General features: G+C 48.4%; 1 protein-coding gene across 1 annotated transcript in view; it reads left to right on the top strand.

Annotated features, from left to right (window-relative positions):
- Nucleotides 1–329: 329 nt before the first annotated feature.
- The window catches only part of LOC311122817 (testican-1-like), a gene marked incomplete at both ends in the record, with an annotated part of 49,562 nt that continues 35,998 nt past the window's right edge, over nucleotides 330–13,893 (top strand). Inside the window, one exon of the mRNA XM_084197137.1 lies at nucleotides 330–453. Within this exon, the coding sequence (XP_084053263.1) occupies nucleotides 330–453 (124 nt within the window). The remainder of the gene's footprint in view (nucleotides 454–13,893) is intronic.

Below are 13,893 nucleotides of genomic sequence, written 5' to 3'. Positions count from 1 at the left end.
ATTTGAGAAGGTTTGTTATTTTGCATTTAAAAACTACTTTAATTTCTTCATTACTTAATTACTGTAATCTGTAGTCTGCAGTTGTATTGGTGGCAGTCCGTGAAATTGCTTCGCTCTAACACACAAGGCAAAGAGAACCAGCAGCATCTGTGTGTGTGTGTGTGTGCTTGCGCATGTGTGTGTGTTTACATGTGTTTACATTACTTCTTAATGGCCACATCTGTTCATCAGAACTGAATGTCCAACAGTGCCTCAAGGGAGCCTTGCCTGCCTCATCTGCATCTCTGAAGAAAGACTCCACTACCCATGATTCTCTCTGTGTTTTGTAGTGTACGCTGGAGTTCGAGGAGTGTAAGTCAGGGAAGAGCATCACTCTGAAGTGTGAGGGACCGTGTCCATGTCTGCCTGGTCTGGAACTGGTCAAACCACACAGTGACAAAACAGAGAAGAACGGTGAGTACCTAACCTCAACCCTAAACCTGTCTGTAAGTCAGACTGTTAGTCTGTCAGTTAGTCAGGTAATCAGTCTGTCAGTCAGTTAGTGTCTTAGTGTCTGCTGATATTTTGGTATCACAAAAAGGCACTGTCGTGAAACCAGTGTTGTAACTGTACTTCAAGTAAAGTCCTCAGCTCATGAGGTATTTCAATAAGGAGTACAAATGGTTATTTTATTTTATTGATTTATTTGTTTTATTTGATCTCTTACAACACAAAACAAACAAACTACAACATCATACAAACATCAACTACATCACCCCTGCCCAGACCCACTAACACACACCTCCATCTCCATCAACTACATCACACCTGCCCAGACCCACTAACACACACCTCCATCTCCATCAACTACATCACACCTGCCCAGACCCACTAACACACACCTCCATCTCCATCAACTACATCACCCTTGCCCAGTCCCACTAATACACACCATCTCCATCAACTACATCACACCTGCCCAGACCCACTAACACACACCTCCATCTCCATCAACTACATCACCCTTGCCCAGTCCCACTAATACACACCATCTCCATCAACTACATCACACCTGCCCAGACCCACTAACACACACCTCCATCTCCATCAACTACATCACCCTTGCCCAGTCCCACTAATACACAACATCTCCATCAACTACATCACACCTGCCCAGACCCACTAATACACACCTCCATCTCCATCAACTACATCACCCCTGCCCAGACCCACTAACACACACCCCCACCTCCATCAACTACATCACACCTGCCCAGACCCACTAATACACACCTCCATCAACTATATCACCCCTGCCCAGACCCACTAACACACACCTCCATCTCCATCAACTACATCACCCCTGCCAAGACCCACTAATACACACCTCCATCTCCATCAACTACATCACCCCTGCCCAGACCCACTAACACACCCCCACCTCCATCAACTACATCACACCTGCCCAGACCCACTAACACACACCTCCATCTCCATCAACTACATCAGACCTGCCCAGAACCACTAATACACACCTCCATCTCCGTCAACTTCATCACCCCTGCCCAGTCCCACTAATACACAACCTCCATCTCCATCAACTACATCACCCCTGCCCAGACCCACTAATACACACCTCCATCTCCATCAACTGCATCACACCTGCCCAGACCCACTAATACACACCTCCATCTCCATCAACTACATCACCCCTGCCCAGACTCACTAATACACACCTCCATCTCCATCAACTGCATCACATCTGCCCAGACCCACTAATACACACCTCCATCTCCATCAACTGCATCACACCTGCCCATACCCACTAATACACACCTCCATCTCCATCAACTACATCACACCTGCCCAGACCCACTAATACACACACCCATCTCCAGCGCCAGCATCACTCTCCGCCACATGTCCTCAAACTGAACCATTTGGTTTCTTTCCGTCGCCCATGCACTTTCAACATTTAGATAATAAAGCGTTTGATCTCTCTATTGCATTAACGACGGAGGATTGGTGGATTTCCAGTTTTTAAGTATACGTTTTTTAAAGATGATTGAGGAGTAAAAGTATCGTCCAACCCATCGGGTATCTCACTGCACCCTCATGTCTTGAAATATGCAGCAGTACAACTGGTTCTATTGTGTGTTGGATTGTGTGCATTCTGCATCGTCATTGGTGGATTTTTAAACCTACATAAATGATCTCTGCCCTCTTAAATGTGATATAAAAGTGGCTACAGATATTAGGAGAAATACAGCCTGTCATTATCAAAAAGAGACCCAATGTGTTCATTATGAATTCATTCATAAGCTGTCTGTTAGTTTCCTCCTCATCAAATATGACCCTGACAAGATCTTTTAATTGGAAAGTGATTGTGTGTGCGTGAGCAGGGTTAATCTGAATATATCACAGAGATAGTGACAATCAAGTTAATGCAGTCACGCATACACGCATTGCACGGACGGACACACGCACACACGCACAAACACACACACACACGTACACACACGTACACACACACACACACACACACAAGCACAACTCTGGAATGTAAAATAAGTAAGCAAAGAAGCTCCTTCTGGTTTCCATTTCTTCCCCACATACCACCTCTCTCTCGCGCGCTCTCTCTCTCTATCTCTCTCTGTCTCTGTCTCTCTCTCTCTCTCTCTCTCTCTCTCTCTCTCTCTCTCTCTCTCTCTCTCTCTCTCTCTCTCTCTCTCTCTATCTCTCTCTCTCTCTCTCTATCTCTCTCTGTCTCTCCATCTCTCTCTCTGGCAGCATCAGCCAGGGGAGTTAGGGCAGTGTAGCAGTATGGAGGGTGATGGAGTGAGTGAGTGAGTGTGTCTTATTGTTTGTCATGAAGATGGGATTTCAGGAGATGGATGGAGGGATTCAGGAGGAGAAATACAATCTAAAGACAGGGAGGAAAGGTGTTCTACTCCAGATGGAAAAGTGTGCTGAGGGATGGATAGAGTGTGTAAATGTGTGCATGAGACGAGAGTGTCTGACTGGGGGAGGGGGAGGGAAAGATGGGGAAGGGGAAACACAATCCTGGGGGAGGGGTAAGAGTGGTGGGCTAGGTAGTACAGTGACACCAAGGCTGCTTCCCAAAAATACCCACCATATTTCATACCCTGTGGGCCCTGCACTATATGGGAATAGGGTGCTGTTTGGGACAGACACCAAGAATACAGTCGCGTCTGTCTGTAGTCACTTTGCATGACATGCTTATAACTAAAGGCCTTTCCATAGAGTGAAGGGGGAGGAAAGGAGGGAGGTAATGAGGGAGGAAGGAGTAGAAAGCAAAATCTCTCATTCCCTCTCTGTAATCTCCTGCTTGTGATGAGAAGCTCACCCCCTTTCCATCTCTTTATGTATACAGCTAAACATGCAGACATGGACATGATTATGTTTGTGTGTGAGGACTAGATTATTATTTTTGAGAGGGAGAGTGTTTACACATGTGTAAGCGTATGTTTGTGTTGCATCTATAAACCGTGTGTGTGTGTGTGTGTGTGTGTAATATGTGTGTGTGTTTTAAGGGGTGCAGTCCTCTCTCCCTCCTCCTCTTCCTCCCTGGCTTTCCTCTCTCTCTCCAGTCCCAGTGAGTGATGCAGCAATGATGAGGCCATGAATATGGATGCCTTCTGACAGGATTTCTTCTATTTTTCATAGATTGCAAAACTCTACACTCTCTCTCTCTCTCTCTCTCTCTCTCTCTCTCTCTCTCTCTCTCTCTATATATATATATATATATATATATATATCTATATATATATATCACACTCTCTAGCTCTCTGTCACTTTCTCTCTTATGTTAATGTTCAGATGGCAGGGCATTAATTCTCTGACTAAATACTTATAGTAGTGAGAGTTGCAGATGACAGCTGGAATAGTGTACAGTGTTTAAATCATGATAATGTGTGTCTCTTGTCACACACACACACACACACACACACACACACACACACACACACATACACTCGACAGTCAGTGAACACCCTAGCTATCCACTGCTGTGCTTTTTTTGATTAGGGTAGCTAACACGCAACACACAGCGCCCAGAGTTCAGCAGGCACAACGGAGACTAACAGGATACAAAAGGAAAATTGGTGCTAATTAATTAACGCTCTCTTGTTATCTCATTCTTCCCCCCTTCATTATGATGGAGGGAGCGTAGCGTGGAGCGATACTGTAGAACAAAAGCAGGAGCTGGCTTCCGGATTAAGCAGGGGGTGTTAAGAAGCGCGGTTTGGAGGACGTATGACTCAACCTTCACCTCTCCCGAGCCCGTTGAGGAGTTGCAGCGATGAGACAAGATCGTAATTGGATCGCAATTGAATATCATGAAATTGGGGAGAAAAAGGGGGTAACATTTTTTACAAATTGTGACAGCATTGTGGAGTTCCTCTGACATTAAAGGAAGCACGCGTTCGTACAGTACAGAAGTAAGACTCGAGGCTACAGGGCGGCTGAAGGTGGTGACGGACCCTGGCTTTAAGTTTACAGCCACCATGGTGCACAGAATCCCCAGTCTTCTCCATCCTCCAAACAAATGACTCTAAACAAAAGCAACATGTCTTTACCCTGGAGTCAAAGTGGTCCGTAGTGCGTTGGAGTGCACTGAGAAGCTGAGGTATGACAGCGAGTTAGGAGCCATTTGTGCACAGTGCAGTGCCAGTGGCACTGACGCACCACCAGCTCCAAGCAAACGACCACGTTATGTAAGTACCAATCTCGTGGTGGACAGTACAGTAGGCCAGCAGCACGGAGGAGAAGAGACTGAGTGTGAGAGATACTAAAAGATCTGGTAGGTTAAGGCATTAAGGCAGACTTAAGCCACTTTCAAGTGTTTTTCTTGTTCTTATCACACCCCGGGTGCTCGGTCAGCCCCAGATGACCCAACACATTTATATAAAGAGTCCAGACTCCATACCCTCTCTCTCTATCTCTGCCCTCTTTCTCTCTCTCTCTCTCTCTCTCTCTCTCTCTCTCTCTCTCTCTCTCTCTCTCTCTCTCTCTCTCTCTCTTTCGCTCATTCTCTCTATTTCTGTCCTCTCTCCTGATCTCTCTCTCTCCTCTGCTCTCTCTCTCTATTTCTGTCCTCTCTCCTGATCTCTCTCTCTCCTCCGCTCTCTCTCCTTAAACATGCCTTCTGAAGTGATGTGCTCTGAAGACGAGAGATGAGAGATGTGCTCTGGAGACGAGAGACTTGTTCTGGAGATGAGAGATGTGCTCTGGAGACGAGAGACGTGCTCTGGAGGCGAGAGATGTGCTCTGGAGATGAGAGATGTGCTCTGGAGACGAGTGACGTGTTCTGGAGACGAGTGACGTGCTCTGGAGATGAGAGATGTGCTCTGGAGATGAGAGATGTGCTCTGGAGATGAGAGATGTGCTCTTGAGATGAGAGACGTGCTCTGGAGATTAGAGACGTGCTCTGGAGATTAGAGACGTGCTCTGGAGACTAGAGACGTGCTCTGGAGACGAGAGACGTGCTCTGGAGATGAGAGACGTGCTCTGGAGATGAGAGATGTGCTCTGGAGATGAGAGACGTGCTCTGGAGACGAGAGACGTGCTCTGGAGATGAGAGACGTGCTCTGGAGATGAGAGACGTGCTCTGGAGATGAGAGATGTGCTCTGGAGATGAGAGATGTGCTCTGGAGATGAGAGATGTGCTCTGGAGATTAGAGACGTGCTCTGGAGACGAGAGACGTGCTCTGGAGAAGAGAGACGTGCTTTGGAGACAAGAGACGTGCTCTGGAGACGAGACGCGCTCTGAGGATGAGAGACGTGCTCTGGAGATGAGTGTGTCTCCAGAGGGCAGAAAGTAAACTTTGTCAAGGCTCTGTCCACACTCTGTCCACACTCTGCCCACACTCTGTCCACACTCTGCCCATCTCTCTGCCCACACTCTGTCCACACTCTGCCCACATTCTGTCCACACTCTGCCCACACTCTGTCCACACCCTGTCCATCTCTCTGCACACACTTTGCCCATCTCTCTGCCCATCACTCTGTCCACACTCTGCCCATACTGTCCACACTATGTCCACACTGTCCACACTCTGCCCATACTGTCCACACTCTGTCCACACTCTGCCCATACTGTCCACACTCTGTCCACACTGTCCACACTCTGCCCATACTGTCCACACTCTGTCCACACTGTCCACACTCTGCCCACACTCTGTCCACACTCTGCCCACACTCTGCCCATACTGTCCACACTCTGTCCACACTGTCCACACTCTGCCCATCTCTCTGCCCACACTCTGCCCACACTCTGCCCATCTCTTTGTCCACACTCTGTCCACACTCTGTCCACACTCTGCCCACACTCTGTCCACACTCTGCCTACACTCTGTCCACACTCTGCCCACACTGTCCACACTTTGTCCACACTCTGTCCACACTCTGTCCACACTCTGTCCACACTCTGCCCATCTCTCTGCCCACGCTCTTCTGCTGTACTGGGAATGATAGATAGATAGATAGATAGATAGATAGATAGATAGATAGATAGATAGATAGATAGATAGATAGATAGATAGATAGATAGATAGATAGATAGATAGATAGATAGATAGATAGATAGATAGATAGATAGATAAGAGTTGTGAACGGCTGCTCGGGCTTGATCTCAGACTCATCTCTCTCCCGCCCCTCCTTTCTCTCTCCCTCCCACCCCTCCTTTCTCTCTCCTTCCTTCTCTGCCCTGTAATGTGAGTGAAGGCTAGGTAAATTAGGTGTGGTGGTAGTGTGGATGGGTTCTGGGTTTTCTCGCTGAGACTGTCAAACTCTCTGCAAGCTGGGTATCTCTGTGATACACACACTGACACACCTGATTCTCTCTGGAAGTGTGTGTGTGTGTGTATCAGTCAAAGCTCTTTCTTTCTTTCTCTCTCTCTCTCTCTCTCTCTCTCTCTCTCTCTCTCTCTCTCTCTCTCTCTCTCTCTCTCTCTCTCTCTCTCTCTCTCTCTCCTCTCTCATTCTCCCCTCTCTCTCTCTCTCTCTCTCTCTCTTTCTCTCTCTCTCTTTCTCTCTCTCTCTCTCTCATTCCTCTATATCTCTCTCTTCTCTCTCTCTCTCTCCCTTCTCTCGTTCCTCTATATATCTATCACTCTCTCTCTCGCTATCTCTTTCTCTCTCTCTCTTTCTCTCTCTCTCTTCTCTCTCATTCCTCTATATCTCTATATCTTCGCTCCCTCTCTCTCTCCCTGATCTCTCATTCCTCTATATATCTATCACTCTCTCTGTTTACACGATGTCACCTCTATTCACAGCTATCCATTATTTCTGAAACTCCTAGAGGCGAATTGTCTGTTTTATTTAATTTGAGCTTTCAGCTGAACTTCATCTTGATTCTACTTCTCCTTTTCACATTTCACACTTTTCTGTTTTCTCTCTCCCTCTGGCAGGGTAGATAGTGGCAGGTCCACAGCTCAGTGCCATATGGAGACAGAACTGCATGCTGGGTAGACACGGCTGGAGTTTAGTCCCTTGCTGACCTCTCATCTAGAGGTCACCTGTTTGTATCTGAAACACCAGCCCACAACACCTGCTCATGGGCTGGTGACATACATACAGTAACCTACTACATGAAAACTCTACTGTGCTCAACTCTTAAAGGCCCAGTGCAGTCAAAAACAGGATTTTCCTGTGTTATACACTTTAGTACAGACACGTACACTACCAGTCAAAAGTTTGGACACACCTACTCATTCAAGGGGTTTTCTTTATTTTTAAAATGTTTTACATTGTAGAATAATAGTGAAGAAATCAAATCTATGAAATAACACATATGGAATCATGTAGTAACCAAAAAAGTGTTAAACAAATCAATATATATTTTATATTTGAGATTCTTCAAATAGCCACCCTTTGCCTTGATGACAACTTTGCACACTCTTGGCATTCTCTCAACCAGTTTCATGAGGTATTCACCTGGAATTATTTTAAATTAACAGGTGTGCCTTCTTAAAAATGTATTTGTGGGAATTTATTTCCTTCTTAATGCGTTTGAGCCAATCAGTTGTGTTGTGACAAGGTAGGGGGGGTAAACAGAAGATAGCCTTATTTGGTAAAAAACCAAGTCCATATTATGGCAAAAACAGCTCAAATAAGCAAAGAGAAACGACAGTCCATCATTACTTTAAGACATGAAGGTCAGTCAATACTGAAAATGTCAAGAACTTTGAACGTTTCTTCAAGTGCAGTCGCAAAAACCATCAAGCACTATGATGAAACTGGCTCTCATGAGGACTGCCACAGGAATGGAAAAACCAGAGTTACCTCTGCTGCAGAGGATAGTTCATTAGAGTTACCAGCCTCAAAAATTGCAGCCCTAATAATTGCTTCACAGAGTTCAAGTAACGACACATCTCAGCATCAACTGTTCGAATTGCTGCAAAGAAACCACTACTAAAGGACACCAATAAGAAGAATAGACCTGCTTGGGCCAAGAAACACGATCAATGGACATTAGACCAGTGGAAATGTGTTCTTTGGTCTGGAGTCCAAATTGGAGATTTGTGGTTCAAACCGCCGTGTTTTGTGAGATGCGGCGTATGTGAAAGGATGATCTCCGCATGTGTGGTTCCCACCGTAAAGCATGGAGGAGGTGTTATGGTGTGGGGGTGCTTTGCTGGTGATACTGTCTGTGATTTATTTAGAATTCAAGGCACACTTAACTAGCATGGCTACCACAGCATTCTGCAGCGTTACGCCATCTTATCTGGTTTGGGCTTAGTGGGACTATCATTTGTTTTTCAACAGGACAATGATCCTACACACCTCCAGGCTGTGTGAGGGCTATTTTACCAAGAAGTAGAGTGATGGAGTGCTGCATCAGATGACCTGGCCTCCACATTCACCCGACCTCAACCCAATTGAGATGGTTTGGGATGAATTGGACCGCAGAATGAAGGAAAAGCAGCCAACAAGTGCTCAGCATATGTGGGAACTCCTTCAAGACTGTTGGAAAATCATTCCAGGTGAAGCCAAGAGTGTGCAAAGCTGTCATCGAGGCAAAGGGTGGCTATTTGAAGAATCTCAAATATAAAATATATATTGATTTGTTTAACCGTTTTTTGGTTACTACATGATTCCATATGTGTTATTTCATAGTTTTGATGTCTTCACTATTATTCTACAATGTAAAAAATAGTAAAAATAAAGAAAAACCCTTGAATGAGTAGGTGTGTCCAAACTTTTGACTGGTACTGTATGTGGACACCCCTTCAAATTGGTGGATTTGGCTATTTCAGCCACACCCGTTGCTGACAGGTGTATAAAATCAAGCACACAGCCATGCAATCTCCTTAGACAAACATTGGCAGTAGTATGGCCTTACAGAAGAGCTCAGTGACTTTCAACATGGCACCGTCATAAGATGCCGCCTTTCCAACAAGTCAGTTCATCAAATTTCTGCCCTGCTAGAGCTTCCCCGGTCAACTGTAAGTGCTGTTATGGCTCAGCCGCGAAGTGGTAGGCCACACAATCTCACAGAAATGGGTTGTCCTCGGTTGCAACACTCACTACCGAGTTCCAAACTGCCTTTGGAAGCAACTGGACTCTGGAGCAGTGGAAACGTGTTCTCTGGAGTGATGAATCACGCTTCACCATCTTTGCAGTCCGACGGACAAATCTGGGTTTGGCGAATGCCTGGGGAACGCAACCTGCCCCAATGCATAGGGCCAACTGTAAAGTTTGGTGGAGTTGGAATAATGGTGTGGGGCTGTTTTTCATGGTTTGAGATAGGCCCCTTAGTTCCAGTGAAGGGAAATCTTAACGCTACAGCATACAATTATATTCTAGACTTTTCTGTGCTTCCAACTTTGTGGCAACCTGTTTCTGCATGACAATGCCCCCGTGCACAAAGCGAGGTCCATACAGAGCCCTGACCTCAACCCCATCTAACACCTTTGGGATGAATTGGAACGCCAACTGCGAGCCAGGCCTAATCGCCCAACATCCGTGCCCGACCTCACTAATGTTCTTGAGGCTGAATGGAAGCAAGTCCCCGCAGCAGTGTTCCAACATCTAGTGGAAAGCCTTCCCAGGAGGCTGGTATAGCAGCAAAGTTGGGACCAACTCCATCTTAATGCCCATGATTTTGGAATTAGATTTTCGACCAGCAGGTGTCCACATACTTTTGGTCATGTAGTGTATGTCCACACTATGAGGTTGGAATAATACTGTGAAATTGTGAAAATTATGATAATGCCATTTTAGAGTAAGAGCTGTTTGAAAAGACCGCCTGACATTTCTGCCTATATTGGTGGGATGGAGTTTTGGCATCACCAGGCAGTATATTAGTTAATAGACCAATAAAAAAGAGAGTTCCAAACCTCTCTGCCAATAACAGTGTCAGTGGGTGCTGTAGGTGGGTGTGGTGCAGGAATCAGGCGCAGGACGCAGAAAATAAGTCCAAAAGACTTTAGTGAAAGCACACTCAAATACACGAGCCAAAAGCCCGGAGGCGAGAAAATCCGCACACAGGCGTAAACAAAAAGGGCGCACTAAACATGTGCGATAATACCCTCCTAAACAGAGGAGGAAAACTACAAAGAGCAAACGGTCAACAGTAGCGCACAAACACGACAGCAAAACAATCACACACAACACCTGACAAACACAACGAGAACTTATAGGACACTAATTAGCGCTAAACGAAAACAGGTGTACATAATCAAGACAAAACCAAACGAACATAGAAACATTCAACGGTGGCAGCTAGTACTCCGGAGACGACGACCGCCGAAGCCTGCCCGAGCAAGGAAGAGAGGCAGCCTCGGCCGAAACCGTGACAGTACCCCCCCCTTGACGCGCGGCTCCAGACGTGCGCCGACTCCGGCCTCGGGGACGACCAGGAGGACGCGGAGCAGGGCGCGTCGGGTGACTACGGTGGAATTCTGTCAGGAGAGACGGGTCCAAAATGTCTCTCCTCGGCACCCAGCACCGTTCCTCCGGGCCGTACCCCTCCCACTCCACCAGATATTGGAGACCCCCCATCCGACGTCTCGAATCCAAGATGGACCGCACGGAGTACGCCGGTGCCCCCTCGATGTCCAATGGGGGCGGAGGAGTCTCCCTGATCTCATTTTCCTGGAGTGGGCCAGCTACCACCGGCCTGAGAAGAGACACATGGAACGAGGGGTTAATATTTTTATACTCAATAGGCAGTTGTAATCTGTAACACACCTCGTTCAATCTTCTCAGGACTTTAAACGGCCCCACAAACCGCCGACCCAGTTTCCGACAGGGCAGGCGGAGGGGCAGGTTTCTGGTAGAGAGCCAGACTCGATCACCAGGTGCGTACACCGGCCCCTCACTGCGGTGGAGATCGGCGCTCGCCTTCTGACGACGGAGGGCCCGCTGCAGGTGGACGTGTGCAGCGTTCCACGTCTCCTCCGAGCGCCGCACCCACTCATCCACCGCCGGAGCCTCGATCTGGCTCTGCTGCCAAGGTGCCAGAACCGGATGGTAACCCAACACACATTGGAAAGGGGTTAGGTTAGTTGAGGAATGGCGTAGGGAATTCTGGGCCATTTCTGCCCAGGGAACGTACCGTGCCCACTCCTCCGGCCGGTCCTGGCAGTATGATCTAAGAAACCTACCCACATCCTGGTTCACACGTTCCACCTGCCCATTACTCTCAGGATGGTAACCCGAGGTGAGGCTCACCGAGACCCCCAAACGCTCCATAAAGGCTCTCCAGACTCTGGAGGTGAATTGGGGACCTCGATCAGACACAATATCCTCGGGTACCCCGTAGTGCCGGAAAATCTGGGTGAATAGAGCTTCGGCGGTCTGTAGGGCAGTAGGAAGGCCCGGCATAGGGAGCAAACGACAGGCCTTAGAGAACCGGTCCACAACGACCAGTATAGTAGTATTCCCCTGTGAGGAGGGAAGGTCAGTGATGAAGTCCACCGAGAGGTGAGACCATGGTCGTTGTGGAACGGGCAGGGGTTGTAACTTACCCCTAGGCAGATGTCTAGGCGCCTTACACTGGGCGCACACCGAGCAGGAGGAGACATAAACCCTCACATCCCTCGCCAACGTGGGCCACCAGTACTTAGCACTAAGGCAGTACACTGTCCGGCCTATACCAGGATGTCCAGAGGAGGGTGACGTGTGAGCCCAATAGATCAATCGATCCCGAACCTCGAGCGGAACGTACGTCCGACCCTCCGGGCATTGAGGAGGACTAGGGTCGGTGCGCAACGCCCGCTCGATTTCAGCATCGACCTCCCACACTACCGGTGCCACCAGACAAGACTCCGGCAGTATGGGAGTGGGCTCCACGGACCTCTCCTCCGTGTCATACCGCCGAGACAGTGCGTCTGCCTTACCGTTCTGTGACCCAGGGATGTACGTGATCTTAAATACGAACCGGGTCAAAAACATGTTCCACCGCGCCTGGCGAGGGTTCAGTCTCCTAGCTGCCCGGATGTACTCCAGGTTACGGTGGTCAGTCAAAATGAGGAAAGGGTGTTGAGCCCCCTCAAGCCAGTGCCTCCACACCTTTAGGGCCTGTACCACGGCTAACAGCTCCCTGTCCCCTACGTCATAATTTCGCTCCGCCGGACTGAGCTTTTTGGAATAAAAGGCACAGGGGCGGAGTTTAGGTGGCGTGCCGGACCGTTGCGAAAGCACGGCTCCTATACCGGCCTCTGACGCGTCCACCTCTACCTGAAATGGTAAAGAGGGATCCGGATGCGCCAGCACCGGAGCCGAAGTAAACAGGTCCTTCAGCCTCCCAAAAGCCCTGTCCGCCTCGGCTGACCACTGCAAACGCACCGGACCCCCCTTCAAAAGAGACGTTATGGGAGCTGCCACCTGTCCAAAACCCCGGATAAACCTCCGGTAGTAATTCGCAAACCCCAAAAACTGCTGCACCTCTTTAACAGTGGTTGGTGTTTGCCAATTACGCACGGCTGACACCCGGTCAACCTCCATCTTCACCCCTGACGCAGACAACTGATAACCCAAAAAGGAGATTGACTCCTGGAAAAACAGACACTTCTCTGCCTTGACATACAGGTCGTGCTCCAACAGCCTCCTCAACACTCGGCGCACCAGGGCCACATGCTCAACTCGGGTAGACGAGTACACGAGAATGTCATCTATGTACACGACCACCCCCTGCCCCTGCATGTCCCTGAATATCTCATCCACGAATGATTGGAAAACTGAAGGAGCGTTCATCAACCCGTATGGCATCACAAGATACTCGTAATGCCCCGAGGTGGTACTAAATGCTGTCTTCCATTCATCGCCCTCCCTAATGCGCACCAAGTTGTACGCGCTCCTGAGATCTAATTTAGTGAAAAAACGCGCCCCGTGCAATGACTCCGTCATGGTCGCAATCAGAGGAAGTGGATAACTGTACTTCACCGTGATCTGATTGAGACTACGGTAATCAATGCACGGGCGTAACCCTCCATCCTTTTTCTTCACAAAAAAGAAACTCGAGGACGCAGGGGAAGTGGATGGCCGTATGTATCCTTGTCTCAGAGATTTGTCTATGTAAGTCTCCATAGCTCTCTTCTCCTCCTGAGACAGAGGATACACATGGCTCCGTGGGAGCGCAGCTCCTGCCTGGAGGTCTATCGCACAATCTCCCTGCCTATGGGGAGGCAACTGCGTCGCCCTCGACTTACTGAACACAATAGCCAAATCCTCATACTCAGGGGGAATGTGCAATGCGGGCACCTGGTTTGGACTCTCCACCGAGGTAGCCCCCACGGAAACGCCTAAACATCGACCCACACACTGGGCAGACCACTCCATCAGAGCCCTCTCCTGCCACGAAATAGACGGGTTATGGATACTCAACCAGGGCATGCCCAGCACCACCGGATACGCAGGCGAGTCGATCAGAAATAGCTGGATAATCTC

This window comes from Coregonus lavaretus (genome assembly GCF_964263955.1).
Source record: "Coregonus lavaretus genome assembly, contig: HAP1_SCAFFOLD_1455, whole genome shotgun sequence".
NCBI lineage: Eukaryota > Metazoa > Chordata > Actinopteri > Salmoniformes > Salmonidae > Coregonus > Coregonus lavaretus.
This window is presented reverse-complemented; position numbering and strand designations above follow the sequence as displayed.